The 18,078-nt window shown below is 34.3% G+C and overlaps 1 protein-coding gene across 11 annotated transcripts in view; it reads right to left on the reverse strand.

The window, feature by feature from the left end:
- Positions 1 to 295: 295 nt before the first annotated feature.
- The window catches only part of CB4H12orf50 (chromosome B4 C12orf50 homolog), a 41,257-nt gene continuing 23,474 nt past the window's right edge, over positions 296 to 18,078 (reverse strand). For 7 of the 11 annotated variants that reach the window (XM_042992862.1, XM_042992858.1, XM_042992860.1 and 4 more), the window contains 10 exons: positions 13,198 to 13,356; positions 12,671 to 12,748; positions 12,479 to 12,589; positions 10,451 to 10,561; positions 9,138 to 9,245; positions 7,656 to 7,772; positions 6,024 to 6,128; positions 5,566 to 5,769; positions 3,609 to 3,701; positions 296 to 533 (listed from right to left, as the gene is read on the reverse strand). In XM_042992862.1, the coding sequence (XP_042848796.1) occupies positions 508 to 533; positions 3,609 to 3,701; positions 5,566 to 5,769; positions 6,024 to 6,128; positions 7,656 to 7,772; positions 9,138 to 9,245; positions 10,451 to 10,561; positions 12,479 to 12,589; positions 12,671 to 12,748; positions 13,198 to 13,356 (1,112 nt within the window). In that variant the 3' untranslated portion in view covers positions 296 to 507. The remainder of the gene's footprint in view (positions 534 to 3,608; positions 3,702 to 5,565; positions 5,770 to 6,023; positions 6,129 to 7,655; positions 7,773 to 9,137; positions 9,246 to 10,450; positions 10,562 to 12,478; positions 12,590 to 12,670; positions 12,749 to 13,197; positions 13,357 to 18,078) is intronic. The other 4 variants (XM_042992854.1, XM_042992855.1, XM_042992863.1 and 1 more) reach the window with 4 other exon arrangements.

Consider the following 18,078-nt stretch of genomic DNA (forward strand, 5'->3'; position numbering starts at 1 on the left):
TACTCATCACCAAACTGTAACCCTGGGACTTCACTGAATTTGTTTACATTTTATCTGTTACTGTCACTGAGGGCCCAGCTTAAAATCTAAGTAAAGAAAGAAAATGTGAGGTTTCTTCTGTAAAGAATATTGCAAAACAGAGATCAAAGGCACAATTTCACTTCTCAATGTGTGCAATCTAACTTAGTTTATTTACAATTAAAGAATGATTTTAATTGTCAAACTTTTAAATTTTATTAAATGTTTGTGGCAATACATAGAATGAATTCCAGACCTATATAAATACACAGGCAGCTGTTTGTAATTTGCATTTTTATCAGTTTTGAAAGAGCACAATGTACTTCCTGCATCTTATTTTCAGAATTTGCATTTTATCATCTTTGGCTACCCAGTATATAGTATGGAGTACTTGAATATCTCATTCTTTGAATTTTCACTTTTGATTGTAAATCAGATGATATCTGGCACTTTTCTCTTCTCATTTTTCTCTTCTCTCAACCTCCAGATTTACTTGCTCCCATTTCTTCTTGGCTCTAATAATAAAACACAGAAAATCCTTCAATTATTTTCTTGTTCAGCATTCTTCAGGGCACCATCATTCTGCATTTCTTTGGCTAATTACTTACCATAAATTTTAAGGCAAAACAAAAACTAAGCTCATTGTCTTAATTCATAAATTTTCAAAACACCATACAAACTAATTCCATTTCTTTCCAAAGCTTTTGCATTTGGATGGAGGGATGAAAAGGAATGGAAACAATACTACATATAAGGTTGTACCTTGGTACACCCAGAATGAACAGAATGGATGTTCTATCCTACAGAGACAGGCACCTCCAGTCACACCAGCTCTATCCTGATCAGAAAGGACATGCAGCCTCAAGGGAGGGCTGACATCTCTAATCGCCTTTTGCTCCTCTCCTTGGTTCCCACACATCTTTCTCTCCTACTGCATTATCCTCATAGCATCAGACAGCATTTTCCCAAAAGGCTCCTCTCGCCCATTTACACTTCTGTAGCCTTGGCTCTGAGATATTCCTTAGTGGAATAGACTAGTGGCAGCTTGTGCTTTCTGCCTCCTCTCTCCAGCAGCCCATCTGTCCACTGGGAAATGCTGAAATCGCTCCTCTGTGCCCTAGCAGGAAGTGCAGGGGAAGAAACACAAGCTAGTCTTTCTCTAGTCTGAGAATCACAACAACATTTGGAAAGGATAGGAGTTTAGGGGTTACAAATTTCCCAATCAAAAGCTCAGGTAAATAAGAAAACTTTATTTTTATAATTCTATTTAATTTCTTGACTCTATGTCCCCATTCTGCCCGATGTAGAAAACTTATCTAGTCCTTTTCACATAAACTTAGTCAATTTCAGTGATTTCTTAGTTATTTCACATTTATATTTCAACCACATTTGATTTGAAATTCTTTCTCAGGATTTTTTTCCCTCCCTCCCTCACCTTTCTGCTGCTTATCCTCATTTTTAGGGTTGGAACAGGGGAGAATGTTTGCTTCATTATGACAGCTTGGAAGAGAATATTATTTCAGCAATCTTGGGTCTCCACAAGGCCTGGGTCCTGTGCTGGTGAATGGTGGTCCAGACAACATAGCCTATGGTTTCTCAAACTTTAATGTGCCTCTTAATCACCTGGGGAACTTGTTAATATGCAGATTCTAATCCAGGATGTCTGATATGGAGATACTACATTTCTAACGAATTCCCAGGTGGTATCATTGCTGGTTGCCCTCAGACAATATTTCAATCGCAAGTAACAAGTGGATAATTTGGTTTATAATCCACTCCCTGGCAGAACAATCTTTTGAGATTCTCGTAATAATTTGAGATTGGAGTCCACTCCTCTAATAGGGCCCGACCACAAAGTCCTCTTTGATGCTATGCTTCCAGTCCCAGCCAGGAGACTTTGTGTAGCCCTCTGGCCCTCTCCTGGGGAACTCACTTTCACTTGAAACTCAACAAGAATACATGATGCCCTCCCAAGCAAACTTGGAGCTTGGGAATCTCCAGAGGCTGTCTCCAGCCCTGTCTCATGTTAGGCACTCCCACCACCAGATGGCATTGATAAATTCTCTCCAAAGCTTTTCTCCCTGGGTTGCATCTGGGACGTACAATGCAGATCCTGTTTATGTTCAGATTCTTATAAACTTCAAAGGGAAATCCATCACTGACTTTCTGCCCCTGAGCCCTGGCATAGCTGGAGGTGACGGGAGAAGAGCAGAAGGGGACTAGTATGTAATAAGTGGCCCCCCACTGTACCTGGTTCCTTGCTACCTCTCCATACCCTCCTCCTTGCTCTACAGATTGAATGGGAAAAAGTTTCATAAGCTTACATCCCCTGCACATCCCTTTTCCTGTGCCATACACGGATGGTACATGTTTCTTGCTCTGATGTGATCCCTCCACCCCCCCAAATCCTTCTGTAATTCATGTTTAACTACCTAGGATGGGAGAGGAGAAGGCTGCCGGGAAACAAGAGCAGTCACTGGGATAGGGACAGGGGATGAGGAGCATGCCCTTTAATACTCCAAATAATATCGCACTCACAAGGAAACCACAGGAGAAAAAGATGTGGCTCAACAATGTGTAGTTTTATCCAGGATTTTTACCAGCTTTTCACGTCCTTTCCCCCAAAAGTAAATGCAATTACATGTGAAAACGCACAGAAATCTAAGAGAAAATATAGCCGATTAAATAGCGCTACAGCAGAGTTCTCTTGGAGTATAATATGATTTGAAAGATCTGGGCCAAAAAAGAAAAACAATTGACTGCACAGTTGAAGTCAAGAGTTTTGAGAGATACTACTTAAGATCTCAGCTGTTTTTTTTTTTTTTTTTTTTTTTGGAACGTGGACAGTTTCTAACCTGGATATGTTCAGTTTTCATTCTGGGAAGGTCTTGTAAAAGAGTTTATGGATTTCAGATGATTCTGAAAGTTCTAGGCTAATGATTTAGGTAGAAACTCTCTATTTTTTTCTGAAAGATTCAAATTTCTGGAAAGTAACTGCAACTGTTTTATCCTGTGTGGTTTTCCAAATCTGCTGTGCCAGTCCCAGATCAGCTTGGAGAAGCCACTAAGCTTTTTAGAAAAACAATCACCTGAGGTTGGGTCTGCCTCAAACTTCATCCTGGGGAGGTTCCTAGGATCCCCACACTCTTCCAGAGAGCAGAACACAAGGGGGACACCACAGTCACTCAGAGCATCCTGCCCTGGAAACTTCATCTTAGGTGCCCTGTCAGACTGCATCAGCTAATATTTGTGTATGGTGGATAATAGTAGGGCTTTGATATTTTGTGTTAAGATATGGTTTTATATATTCACTTTGCAGTTCAACAAAGAATACATTTTAACACATAATTGCCGCAACTGCTAAGCTTGTATCTAAGGAGAGAGGTTTTTCAGAAGATTTCTGATAACACAAAGGAGAACACAATAAAAAAAGGAAATTAAATTGCTACTACTACATGTGTTTATTTCTACTAAACTCCAATATCATGGAAATTTTCTAAATTTTTCTAAAATATGTTTCCTGACCTTAGAAACTTGTCATTCATTTTTTAGAATTGTATGATACATTAAAATCACGAGTAAATATTTACCTGTATATATCTTTTCAGTTTTTGAATATGTTTTTGAAAAAGGAATCCTTTTTCGCCAGGCTGAACCATTATATGATGTTGACATATATTTATCTGAGAAAAAAAGAAGACCAGAATTAAATATTTTCTTACTTTAAAATCATATTCCAAAAGTGTCTCAAAGTTATAAACATCTCAGAGGTGAAGCTATTCTCTGAGTAATTTATTTTAGCATTTCAAAGCTAAGGCATTAGGAACCCAAGTGAGTTTATTAAGACCATATATGTTATCAATGAACATGGTTATGTCCCTATAATTTGGCTGCCCAATTCTTCAAATGAGGCTCTCCCCATGAGGCTAAGCTAAAGGGGACTGTGATATCTGGATGTGATAAAAATATTTCATTGCCTTGCTTTACCATGATTTTATATACAATTCTGCTAATACTTGTAGAAGAAAGAAAAGATCTAGAAGGCACCGCCAATTCCCTTTACCTTCCATAAAGTGACTCCCATGATGGCAGTGATTTTGCTCTACCGTACTACCAACTCACTGTCCCCAGGAAACCAAAGCCTTTATATACTGACTCGGTCTAGAAATACCTCATTTCCTCTGGCAACTTTATACCTGAATGATTATCTAACAATGTTCTATTTGTGTTTTTAAGTATTACTATGCAGCTATGATTCTAAAAGCATGGTTCATAATAATACCAGGAATTTCTTTGCTTTTTTTCCTGTGTTGACATTTGCACCAATAGCCCAAAAGCAATAGTGAACATAACTGTGACCACCTTAACACAGATCTAGACAGCCATCCACTCACAGTAAAATAATAAATTTAATAATAAAACAATAGTAATAAATAAAATTAAGACTGTTTCACCTAAGAATATTCTTATTTTACATATAAACCCATATATCATTTATTTCTAAGACAAATAGAAGGAAAACAATTTAATAAAGCTAACTTCTATTTAAATTATAAAAGTAAGGACCTAAGAGAGACACTGAATTTTTACTTATGTTTCAGAAAGTACACAACATCCAGAACGCCACTAACTAGACTGTGAACACAGGAAAATACAAACACAAAATTAGAGGGAATTAAGTGGCCTTTTGTTAAGTTGAGAAAACTGAAACCCATCTTCAAAAGAGCAAAATTCATCTGAGACAGGAAGAAAAGATATGGTTCCTTCCTCCCTTGTGGCCTTGTACTTACTGACATATACTATGACTTTGCCTATTACATGATGAAATGATTTAGAAGCAATCTGTGCATGGTGGGAGAGATGAGAGGTTGTCAAAAATATTGCAGTTAACCCCCAAACTAACCCTTTCAGAAAGCAATCATGAAGGCTTAAAGAAAAGCCAAGGCACTACCTGAAAGTGGTGACTGAACAATGTGGTTAGTGGAACAAGAAAATGTCAACCATTTGAAAACAATCCTCAAGAGTGAAATAAAGCTTATCCAGGGGGAACAAAGTGTGATGGTGTGAGACAAAACACTAGAGAGGTTCAATGTCTAGTCATCTGCACCCAACACATTTTTTAACATATCCTTCTTTTTAATTTTTTTAATGTTTATTTTTGAGAGAGAGAGGGAGAGAGAAACAGTGTGAGTGGGGGAGGGGCCGAAAGAGATGGAAACAGAATCTGAAGCAGGCTCCAGACTCCAAGCTCTCAGCAGAGTCTGACATGGGGCTCAAACCCACGAGACATGGGATCATGACCTGAGCTGAAGTCGGAAGCTTAACTGACTGAGACACCCGGGTGCTCCCTAACATATCCTTTAAACCGTGTGCACTCCTGCTTGTGGAAGAAATCTTCCCACTAGTTCTCTAAGACATCATGGTGGTAGTGATGGCCTGGAAACAGAATACCAGTTGGATAGGGATGAAGATTACTTGGACCATCAGGTGATTCCATGGGATTGCAAACCACGTGCATGAGTAAATCATGTAAGGAAAGAGCCTCACCTGGACAAAGGTTGAGTTTGGGTTCCTTGTTAACATCGACTTTATTGTAGGACCTATTTGTGGGCCTGCTGCGGGGAGGTGCACTCAGTGAGACAGTCCTGATAGCATCTCTCTGAACATGGATATAGGATGCATTCTCAGCACTTCTGTTTTTATTATTGCGATGGTAACTCATTTTATTTTGGGGATTTGGGGCCTGTACTGCTGTAAAAGAAAGCAGGAGGGGAGTGAGGGATAAAACAAGCTGGTTTCATACCCATAAATAACATACTGCATGGTAAATGTTTGCACTATGGAAGACAATGTGTGCTAAGAGAATTAAATCTATAGGATGTGGGTTGACATGTAAAATAACGTGTTGCACAACAGTAATTTGTTTTTCAGGTAGAAATTATTATTTTATATTTAATTTTGTTTCAAATTATAATTTAGAAATATCAAATACAAAGATCCTTTACCTCTCTGCATTCCTTGGCCAGGAAAATTCTTTGGTTCATCATAAATCCATTTTCTTTTCTTCACACCTTTAAAGTGAGGCTTCCTCACTGGCTGGACATCATTCACTTGAAGAAGATACAAATTTTTACAGGTTTTTAAGAGATGCTTTCATCTGAAAATTACTATAGGTGATAATTACATATCTGTGCATACACATGTCAAGCAAGAGAAAAAAAATAAATGCACTACACTAACATTTTACTTTCTAGAACAAAGTGTGACTTATTTTTTAAAGCACCCCACCCTCAAGAGAAAGGCTATCCTGAAAATTGATTGATGAGAAAACTTTTGATATGTAGCATTCCTCAGAGGAAATGTTTCCTCCCAAAAAGAATTTGTGGATTGTTTAAAAGAATACAAAATTATATTCCAAATATAATTATATATCTTATTATAATGTTATTTTTAAGTAGTTTTAGAATTGTTATTTTGAACATAAATCTACTTCTTAAGAAGGTGGATTAATGTAAAATACTTTTAGTGAATATTACTTTATTCTTTTAAGCTTTAAGAATTTGAGTATAAGGTTAGTTTGGTGAAACAAGACTAAGTAGTCAGAATTGTAAGTGCTAATAGTACTAAATTATTCACTTTTTACTGGCATATTTTTACACTGAAAAATTTATATACAAGCTCAATCTTCTAGGAATTTCTAAGGTACATTTCTCCAGAGACTCTTAAAACAATTTAGTATACAGGCCATTCTTTGTTATTTCTCTGTGTGGAGGTCCTAAACATTCACTATTGAACACAGAAAATGAACATCAAGTTCACTATGTAGATTACATTAGCTCTCTGTAGTGGACTACTAAATCTGTCTTTGCCCTAGCTCTCAAATTCAGCTTAAGCATTAAGTTTGAATTCTGATTCACCACCTCCTCTCCAAATATCATGCTCCACCCTTACCCTCAAGCTCCCATTCCTAAGATTTGAAAACCATATTTTTAACAAATGTCACTAAACTGAGCTTCTTAGGAGTAAACCATCATGTTTCTCAAGCTCCCACTCCTAGGATTTGGAAACCATATTTTTAACAAATGTTACTAAGCTTCTTAGGAGTACAACCATCATGGTTCCCTTCAATGCCTGGCTGGGATCCAAGAACATTATAGTTTCAGTAAATGAAATAAATGAAAGAAGGAAGGAAGGAAGGAAGGAAGGAAGGAAGGAAGGAAGGAAACAGAAAGGAAGATTCATGAGTCTTAATTGTATCAAGGGAAGTAGCTCAGAATACAGAATGGCATGGTAAAGCCAAATCATGAAAAATAATCCAACACATAATAAAAATTTGTCAATGTATCCCACTATGGGTTAAATTTAAAGGGGTACTAATGAATCTTCCAAGAAGGTAGTATATCATTAATTTTAATACCTAAATTAAACTAGTGGGTATGTATATAATTTACTAGGACCTACATCACAATTCATTGTCCAAGTTAGTAGAAGAATATTGTTTTTAATTCTTAATCCTGAATAATTTTCAAAACATCCTTTTTTCTTTCATTTTAAAAATTCTATTTCAAATAAGCAAAACAAATCCATGATAAGACAAATATATCTAAGGCCAAAAAGTGATAGAGCTAATGTCTCACTTGAAGAGGGGTCCTCTCTGCACTTCATACTGATATTCTCAGTAGCATTTAATACATGCGTTGTAGGTACTAGTCGGGTAGTTAGGGAACGCTTTGGATGAGGGCTGTCCTTGTTATCTTTTAAAGCAAATTAAAAAAATAAAATATCAATATTAGTAAAAGGAGGTTTCAGTTGGTATTTTACTTTTCAAACATTATATGGTGGGTATACCTCTTCAAAATATATATATTAATTTTTACAACACTGAAATTCCCTAACCACTACATTGAGTCCCCAAAATTTGTCACTAACAAAACATTAAATATCTGATATACAGACATTATCTTCAATATATAAATAATATATTTCTGGCAATATTTTTAATAATTTCATAAGAAACAATCAGAAGGTTATCAATTTTAAATCAAATGTGCTGATTTAAAAATAGGTTCCAGAAATAATTTAAGTGGAACAACTTTCGTGTGTTCTATGCTTTGGAGCAGGACTGTCTAACAGAGCCTTATACAACGATGGAAATTTTCTCAGTCTGTACTGTACAAAATGATAGCCACTAGTCATATGTAGATACTGAGCACTTGGAATATGGCTAATGCAACTGAAGAGCTGAATTTTTAAAAATTTCATTTTAGTTTAAATTTAAACAGCCACATGTGAAGAGTGGCAACGGTTATTACTGTAGTTAGAATTTTTTTGTTTTTTGTTTTTTTGATTGATTCAGCAAAAGGTTTCCATCTTTGAGTGAGAAGAAAAGATTTACATATCATTTCCCATAAGAATTATTCGATCACAAGTGCCTTAACCTATTCTTGAAAATGTTTATTTAAGGGTGGGCAAAACAGTAGACGAAATTGTTTAACATTTGGATGCAGAATATGTAAAGCCCTCTAATTACAGGACAGCTAAACTTTTAGTCTGTGACTAAGAGAGCTGCCCAGCAGAGAGGTACTAGCTGGGGGCTTCTAACCATGGTAAAGGGAGTACAAAACTATGAGGTACAAACTATGATTTTATTATATCTCTTGATTATTCACAGACTATAGTTGGTAATAATTACAAAATGAGGAAGTCATAGAAGTCATCATGAAATTAATACTCTTCACAGTGTTCACAAACAAAGCTTTTTAAGAAAATTCAATCACACGGAGTATTTGAAGTTGGAAAAAGAAACTAAAAAGGACTTGGTTTTACCATTTAAAAGAACCAATAACTGTAGATCTAGCAACACTCCTAGAAATTATGTAGTCCAACAGGCCAATACTTCAGATAAGGAGACTGAAGCTAAAAGAGATGAAGTCTCGTGGTCAAACACTTAGGGACAGACCAGGACTGAAACCTTAGGGCTCTTGACTCCGAATCACTGGATTTAGTGTATATTTTAATTTATGACCTTGCCTCTTATATTCGTTTCAAGTGTCAAGCTTTATATTTACATTTCTCAATCCAAATTATGAACGGATTAAAACTATAGGATGGTTCATTACCTTTAGTATTTGAACATTTTGACACGGTAATTTCTTTCTCTTCAGTTACAGCTTCCTTTTCATCTACTCCAAGGAATATGATCCTCTGTGGAACATAACAGTCACCTCCTATGACAATACCTTACTGTCAGTGGCTATGATGGCAGAAAGTTGTAAAACACTATCTTCCAATACAGGATTATCCTCTACAATATACCTTTGCCAGTTTTGTTTAAACACTTCTTAGTGATACCACCCACATCTCTATATATATCATATATGTTTAAATTAATACATGTGCATATATATGTATATGAATATACAGTATATACACGTACATACAGATAATTGCAAAAAAAATTCACATAGTCAACAAAATTAATTTTCCTTTAACATATGGAAATCTTTATTTCTACCCTGTACCACCCTTTAGAGGTACTCAGAATAAATATAATGTATCTTCAATATAAGATCTTCAGATATACGAACGCAATTTTTATGTTCCTTAAAGTTCTTCCATTTTCCAAGATAAACATCCATAATTGTTTTAAATGTTATATACTTAATTTCCAGATTCTTCACCATACAAGTTACACTTTTGTAACATAAAATATTTGTTTCAAGTAGCCTTTTTTAAAAATGACACACAAATGTGGACTACCCTGTACAGAAATCAGTGGAACTGGTATAAATAATAATTGACATTTATGCAGCATTCTTCTATGTATCAGACACTCCACTGGGTACTTTAAATGACTTATCACATTTAATGATCTTCCTATACTACTCCTAATAATTCAATGTGAGTTTACCTGAGCTATTTGGTAGCAATCACAAATTACTGAATAATTTTTAAACCTTGTGGACAACAAAAAACAGTTATTTTTTTCTTCACAATCTGTATCATGTCGAGTCTTTCCCGACTTGAAGAAAATCTACCATTAATGTCTTGAACTTAAATGCAAGACTATGTTTATCACAGCTTGACTTCACCTTGTTTAAACTTGGCTCATTGATCCAGCATATTAACTTCCAGACATCTGTCAATTTTATAAACATGTCTCATTCATCTAGCCATTCAATTGTTTAAACATAAAATCGTTTATTCTACAAATATTCACAGAGTGCACCTCATGTGTCAGACATTCTACTAATAAGGATTCATATATAGCAATTAATTATATACATTTCCAGGCCTCAAGTGTCTTACCCAAAGCCAACAATAGAAATGTCAAAAATATTTTGAAAAAACAAAATTAGTTATGAGAGAGGAAATTTGACTCATTTATTATATGGTGATATATTCAGAATCAACCAGTTATAAATTAACTCACCTCCATTTTCAAAAGCAGCAATGTCAGTCCTTGGTTTCCTATCCAATGATGCTTTTATCTCACCTTGCCTTTCAGATAGGCTAAATTTTGTTGGAACTGTAAGACCATCCCCTAAAAAATTAAGAAAAAATAAGAAAAAAAAAAGAAAAAAAATAGAAAATCACCCCAGGAGCCATTAGGTACTTACATAAATTCATGATGATAGTAAAAAGCCTAAAAGTTAGTGCAATTATTGTTTGCATAGTGATATGATGAACAATAAATTTATAAATATATGAATTTTAAGCATATTTTATAATTATCAAGAAAATAGCAAGCAAGTTTGTTTTCCTATATGTATTATTTATTAAATGGCAATTTAAAAATTTAAACAATCTAACATTACTATTTATGTATAATATATTTAACTTATTTGCTATGTTCTTCATATAATGAATTTTATAATATTTCTTTTGATTATACCTATTCATCATGAACAAATTGAGTAAAAAGCATTAGAGTCTACCACTGACAAATGGTAATTATACTGTGATAATTAAATAATTCTTAGAATTTTTCTTATACATCTCTAGATAATTTTTTACTAAAATAAGCTATTAAAAGCAGAATAAAGAGAGACATGATAATCTAATGCACCTTGTGATTCTGGATTGGATTCTAAACCAGAAAAAAAAAAAGTTCATTTTACCATAAAGGACATGGATGGCACAGTGGGTGAAATTTGTTTAAAATTCTGTAAATAATATCAGATCAGTGGTAATATCCTGATTTTGATGGTTATACTAAAGTTATGTAAGAGTTATGCAGGAGCATCATATCTGCAACCTACTCTTACACTAACAGTTTAGAAAAAATAACAATGTATATATTTAGAGAAAGGAAGAGTGAAAATCAAATGTGTAAAACGCTGATATTTGGGAAAATCTGGTGAAGGTTATTCACGAATTAACTGAAATTATTTAAATATAAAAGGCTTTTAAAACCATAATTTAAGGCGAAAGTACATGTAATTATCTTTAATCCCTAATGGTAATATACTGTTTTTATATTCATTGCTGACTTGTATTATTGGTTTTGCTTTCTTGTCCAGGTAATGCGGGCAATGTGCCCTTCTCTAGATGTGGTTCTCGCCTATCAGTTAAGTCTTTCCTATGATTTTAACATCTAACATCTAATAGTATGTTGCTGCCACCTACTGCCATATGTTTAAATAGTTTACCACATATGTACTTGACTGGCAGGCATTTTACTCTTTATCCTCTACTTTATCCTACCCTTGTCTTGATCCTGGGAGATTTTCCCAATTATCATTTTTTACTTTTATTGAGAGGAGAGGATTCAAATCTCCTACTTCAGCAAAACTTGCCTTTCATCTCATCCTCATGGCAGGAAAACCATATAAACTCGTAACACCCATGGATTTTCTCTGAGTTTCTGGTTTTACATCCAGAAAATAATGTTCTTCTTATCTTGCCTTTGAGGGCAAATTGTTTACCAACACTGAAATCAGATTCACCAAAGCATAAGATCCATGAAAGGTCCAGCCTTGGAATAATCCAGCTGCATTGCCTCTGAAATTGCCTGGTACACATAAGGCACTCATTCAATGCACAAATGTATCCTTGTTCTGCCACTAACGTCATCCTGTGATCTCCCTTTTGTCCTTTTAGGGCTAGGTTGTCCTTTCTATTCACAGAGAAAAATAGCCCCTACTTCACAGGGAGAGTGATTTGCAAAGAAAAAAAAGATGGTAAAAGCAAGATATTTATAGAATTACTGCATCGAGGGTGTAATGCCCCCATGTGTTTATGTAGTCTTTTCATTCTGCACCTCCTCTGGGAAAGCATAATTAATAGCAGCTTTTCATATTAAATTTAGGTCATCTGATAAAAGCATTTCCTTCTCTCTCTCAATTCTGATGTATTATTTATCATTAGCTCTAGTGTACATCTTACTAAATAATTCACAGCCTATCACACCAAGTATCTCTTATACATCACCTTGAAATGCTGCCTTTTCATGCCTTACCTTCTTGCAATTCACTGCCATTTTCCAAAGGCTTTTCTAACTCTTTGTCTGCTGTAGAGGCTATGCTTTTTGATGATGAAATATCTGGAGTATGAAATCTGTAGTATTCACCTAATCTCCCATGAGAAAGCTAGTGGTTAGTATATTTGTCACATCAAACATTAGAAAATCCACAAATGTTTGATTTCTTACCGGATTTATAACACATCTCCTTTATTGCTCTTTTTTCTTCAATTTCTTCAGGAGTCTTTGTCCATAAACTAGATGCATCTATAGGATATATGTACATCTTTTTTAATTAAATTGTCCCAAAGCCAAATGGTATGAAAATATACAAATCAGAATTAAGAATCCCAAATATTGTTCTCACAGGTGGGATTTTTTGAAATTTTTAAAATCAGTAATTTGCATACTAGTAAATGTCTCAAACTGCCGTATTTCACGTATTAGAAAAATCAGTGTAAGCAACTGTCCCTATTTAAATGAGGTCTATCTCCCAGCCATCATACAACAAAAACTCTCCAATCCAAATGATCATATATAGACGTAGAACAAATTAGAACATAATGAATTTAATATACTTAATAAAATTGAAGCTATTTTCTTACCAAATTCTGCCCTATTTATTACATTATAAACCTCTAACAGTTAAAAAATAAATTAAAAAACATGATAGGGTTTTGAATGTTCATTGTAAATCTGAGAAAAGCCTTACTAACCATTTTGTTCATCTCCTTCCTCCTCTTCTTCCTCAAAGTTAGTTTTTAAAACTAAAGGATGATGAATGGGTCGTGATATATTCTCCTGAGGTTTCAGGGGTTCCTGACTCTGGGTCAGGGGTGGAATTCCTTCCTGAGTTTCTTTCTGTGGTGTGATATCTACAGAGAAAATACAAAATTTCTGTCCTTTTAAGATCTATATTATATACATGTCTAATGATCAACAGTTAACTCCTGATTTATTATGCATTTTGTTAAGAGGTATCTCGTCTTATTTCTGGAAAGGTTATCAAACTAAAAAAGATCAACATTTTGCCTGTAAAGTGCAGAAAATATGCCAATTCATAGATTTTAGATAGGAATTATAACCATGATTTGGTATATCACACTTTTGGTATAAATGCATAGTAATCATAAGTATCACTGTATTCTTACACTATATATGTGAATAAGAATAACTTAACTAATTACAACAAATTAATGAAGGCAGATTCAAATATGGCATAGCTTATAATGGCAGAGTATATACAGCAAAACAAGAATAATCCAATTGTTCTAGTTTTCGGTGGCTCCCTGATTACTTGGAAGTGAGAAAGCGTGAAACTTTCACATTCCTCTATTGGCTACACATTGGTCAGACTGTCCAAAGTTCTAGGTCATATTTAAATGTTCTATAACCTTCAAAACTAACAAGCAATTACTAGAAAAAGCTAGTGAACATATGAATCTTCTTTCATCATCAATTCAACCCCCTTTGTTTTCTAAATGAGTAGTTATCAAATTTGGCTAATTACCAGAATCAACTAAAGAAATTATTCAAAACATCTTTTAAGTCTCTGCTTTCTGAACTTCTGATTTAGCAGGTCTAGATTAAAGCCTGGAAATCTAATTTTATTTTTTAAAAGTCTCAGGTAATTATGAAATCAGCCAAATTTGGAAACCACTGCCCCAAATGAATGATCATCTAACTAGGGTTCTAGATTATAGAAAGTCTTTAAGTGGGTATGCCATATCCCAATTATTTGAAAGCAAGGAATACAATTCCAGATCCTCAACTTCCATATTTATCTTTCCCCTAAAGTCGGTTTGCCTAAGAACAGGCTTAAGTTCACAATATCCTTTCCTCCACTGTACAAGATAAAGGCCTACCCTTCACTCATGCCAGAATTTACTATAGCACATGCTCAAAAGAGAAATCCTCCGTTAGTGATAAGCCAAACTACTATAAACCCATAGGGCTTTCTCCATTACCTTAATTTATATACATTTCTACTAGGAGAAAATCATGATGTGGTAGGCAAAATAATACCCCCCCCCCAAGATGTCCATGTCCTAATCCCTAGACCTTGTGTATGTATTAAGTTATATGAGAAAGAGGTATTGAGGCTGCAGGTAGAATTAAGACATAATCAGGTGACCTTAAAATTGGCAGATTTTTTGCCCTGAATTATCCAGGTGGGCTCAAAGTAATCAAAAGGATCTTTACAAATGGAAGAGAGATGCAGAGAAAGAGAGCCAGGAAAAGAGATGTGACAATGGAAACTATGTCAAGTGATGCAGTGTCAGAAGGACTTGACTTTCATCGAAGATGGAAGAAGGAGGACATGAACCATGGAACCATGGAATACAGGAGGCCTATAGAAACTGGAAAAGGCAAGGAAAGAGGTTCTCTCCCAGAGTCTTTAGAAGAAATGCTTCCCTGGAGACAGCTTAATTTTAATCAGAAAGTCTTCGTGGAATTTCTAGAGTATAGATCTACAAGATATCAAATGGGTTGTTAAAGCCACTTGGTTGATGGTAATTTGTTACAGCAGTAACAGAAAATGAATACACAAAGTATTAGAAAAAGTGCTACTAGTGTCCGTTTTGGAACATTCTAAATTCAAATGCATGGTAGAGTATGGCAGCAGTTAAGAATTTTTGTTGAAAAATTCTGCCTCTCCCATTTCTGGACTAATGTTATATAATATATAACTCTTGAGGGGAAAGTCTCTTGACATCAATGGAAGGAAAGCACTGGTAAAAACTCTGAAGGAAAAACATGGCTTTAAATAAAGCTTTTTAGCTATTCTCAATATATATCCCAAGACTTGTCATTAGCTGCATTAGCTGCAAAAGCTTCACTGAACATTCTAAACAGTAAATTTTAGAGCCACATTTTTAGAAGCTTCATTGAGATGTAATTCATACACCATACAAGTCACCAATATAAATATACAGTTCAATAGTTTTTAGTATATTTACAGAGTTGTGCAACCATTGCCCTAATTTTAGGACATCACTCCAAAGAAGAAACCTATTCCCATTAGCAGTTACTCTTCATGTCTTTCAAACACCCATACCTCTACACAAGCACTGACATACCTTGTTTCTATGAATTTGCCTATTCTACGTATTTCATGTGAGTGGAATCATACAATATGTGGTCTTTTGTATATGACGTCTTCCACTTACCATAGTGTTTTCAAGGTTTAGTCATGCTGTCACCTGTAATAATACTGTATTCCCTTTTTATACAAATAATATTCCACTGTAGACATATACCACAATTTATCCATTCATCTGAAGGTGGATACGTGGGTTATTTCCACTGCTTTGGCTGTTATAATGTAGGTATGAACATTTGTGTACAAGTTTTCATGTGGACATATGTTTTCAACATCTCTTGGATATATACCTAGAAGTGGAATCACTGGGAAACATGCTGACTCTGTTTAATATTTTGAGGAGCTGCCAGAATGTTTTCCAAAACAATTGTACCATTTTACATGCCTTCCTGCAATGTATGAAGATTCCAAATTCTTCACATCCTTGTTAACACTTACTATATGTTTTTGATTAAACCATCTTGATGGGTATGAAGTGGTAGCTCATTGTGGTTTCAATTTACATTTATCTAATGGTTGATGATACATGATGAACATCTTCATGAATTTATTGGCCATTTGTAAATCTCTGAGAAATGTCTTCAGATTCTTTGCCCATATTTTTCATAGGATTATGTTTATATTATTGGGTTACAAGAATTCTTTATATATTCTGGATACAAGCCCCTTGTCAGATATAGGATTTGCAGATATTTCTCCCATGCTGTGGGTTGTCTGATCATTTTCTTCATGGTATTCTTTGAAACACAAAAGTTTCTAATTTTGATAAAATCTAATCCATTTCTCATTTGGTTTCTTGCCCTTCTGGTGTCTCTCAGAAGGCTTTGCATAACCTAAGGTTCCTTATAAGAGTTTTATAACATTAGCTCTTTAGGTTTTTTATCTATTTTGAGTTAATTTTTTTGTGTAAGGTGTGAGGAAGAAGTACAAAATAACTTTATGTGGCTATCCAGTTGCCCTAACACCCTTTGTTGAAAATACTCTTTCTCCCCATTGAATGATCTATGTATCCTTGTCAAAAACCAATTGACCTTAGGTTGATTGATATAAAGGTTTATTTCTGGTCTCTCAGTTCTATCCCATTGATCTATATCTATATACCTATTTTTATGCCAGTATCAGGTGGTTTTGATTACTATAGCTTTGTAATAATGTCTAGATTTTGAAATTATTAACACTGAGCTCTATAGCTTTGTTCTTCATTTTCAAGATTGTTTTTGCTATCTTGGTCCTTTGAATTTCCATATACATTTTAGAATCAGCTTGTCAATTCTTCAAAGTCATTTGGGATTTTGACAAGGGTGACATTGAAACTATAGATCAATTTGAGGAGAATTACTATGATAACAATATAGCCAATGTATGAACATGAGCTATTCTTTCTATTTTTTTAAAGTTTCTTTAATTTCTTGCAACAATATTTTATAGTTTTGAGTGTAATATTTGTACTTCTTGTGCTAAATTAATTCCTAAATATTTTATTCTTTGTGATGCTATTATGTGTAATTGCTTTTTTCCTTTAATTTTTTCCTTTAATTTTCCTTTTTCATTTAATTATGTGTTCCTTGCTAATAAATAGAAACCTAACCAATTATCATATATTAGTCTTTTACCCTGTAACCTTGGTGAATTTATTAGTTCTAATAGTTTTTTAATGATTTCTAGAATTTTTAAAATAAAAGATAATGCCATATGTATAGAGATAAGTTCATTTCTTTTTTTCCCAAGCTAATTGCCTTTTATTTGTTATCATTGCCCAATTCCTCTGGCTTGAATACAAGTGACAAGGATGAACATCCTTGGCTTAAATGTAAATGCCAAGAATGAACGTGATTGTTCTTGATCTTAGGGGAAATGCTTTCAGTCTTTCACCATTAAGTATCATGTTAGTTGGAGATTTTTCATATATCCTTTAGCAGGTTGAGTAAGTACCCTTCTATTCCTAGTTTGGCTAGTGTTTTATTTCTTTATTTTTTAGTCACAAAAGAGTTTTGGGTTTTGTTAAATGCACGTTCTTCATTATGATCATGTTTTTTCCTCTTTATTCTATCAATGTGGTGTATTACAGTAATTGATTTTTAAAAGTTAAACCAACCTTGAACTTCTGGGATGAATCTCATTCGGTCATGGAATATAATCCTTTTTTAAATGTTGGTGGATTTCATTTTCTATAATTTTATTAAATATTTTTGTGTCTCTATTCACCAGGAATATTGGTCTGTAATTTACCTGTGATGTCTTAGTCTGGTTTTAAAATAAGAGTAAATACCAGCCTCATAAAATGAGTTGGAAAATAGTCCCCCATCTTCTATATTTTTGGAAGAGTGTGAAGAGCTGGTTATTAATTTTTCTTCAAATTTTTGGTATAATTCAATAGTAAAGCCATATGAACCTGAGTTTTTATTTGTAGGACGATTTTTAAGTGCTTATTCTATCTCCTTATTATAGGTCTGTTCAGATTTTCAATTTTTATTTTCTGGAGTCAGTTTTGGTA

This window comes from Panthera tigris, chromosome B4, assembly GCF_018350195.1.
Source record: "Panthera tigris isolate Pti1 chromosome B4, P.tigris_Pti1_mat1.1, whole genome shotgun sequence".
In the NCBI taxonomy this organism is placed as follows: Eukaryota; Metazoa; Chordata; class Mammalia; order Carnivora; family Felidae; genus Panthera; species Panthera tigris.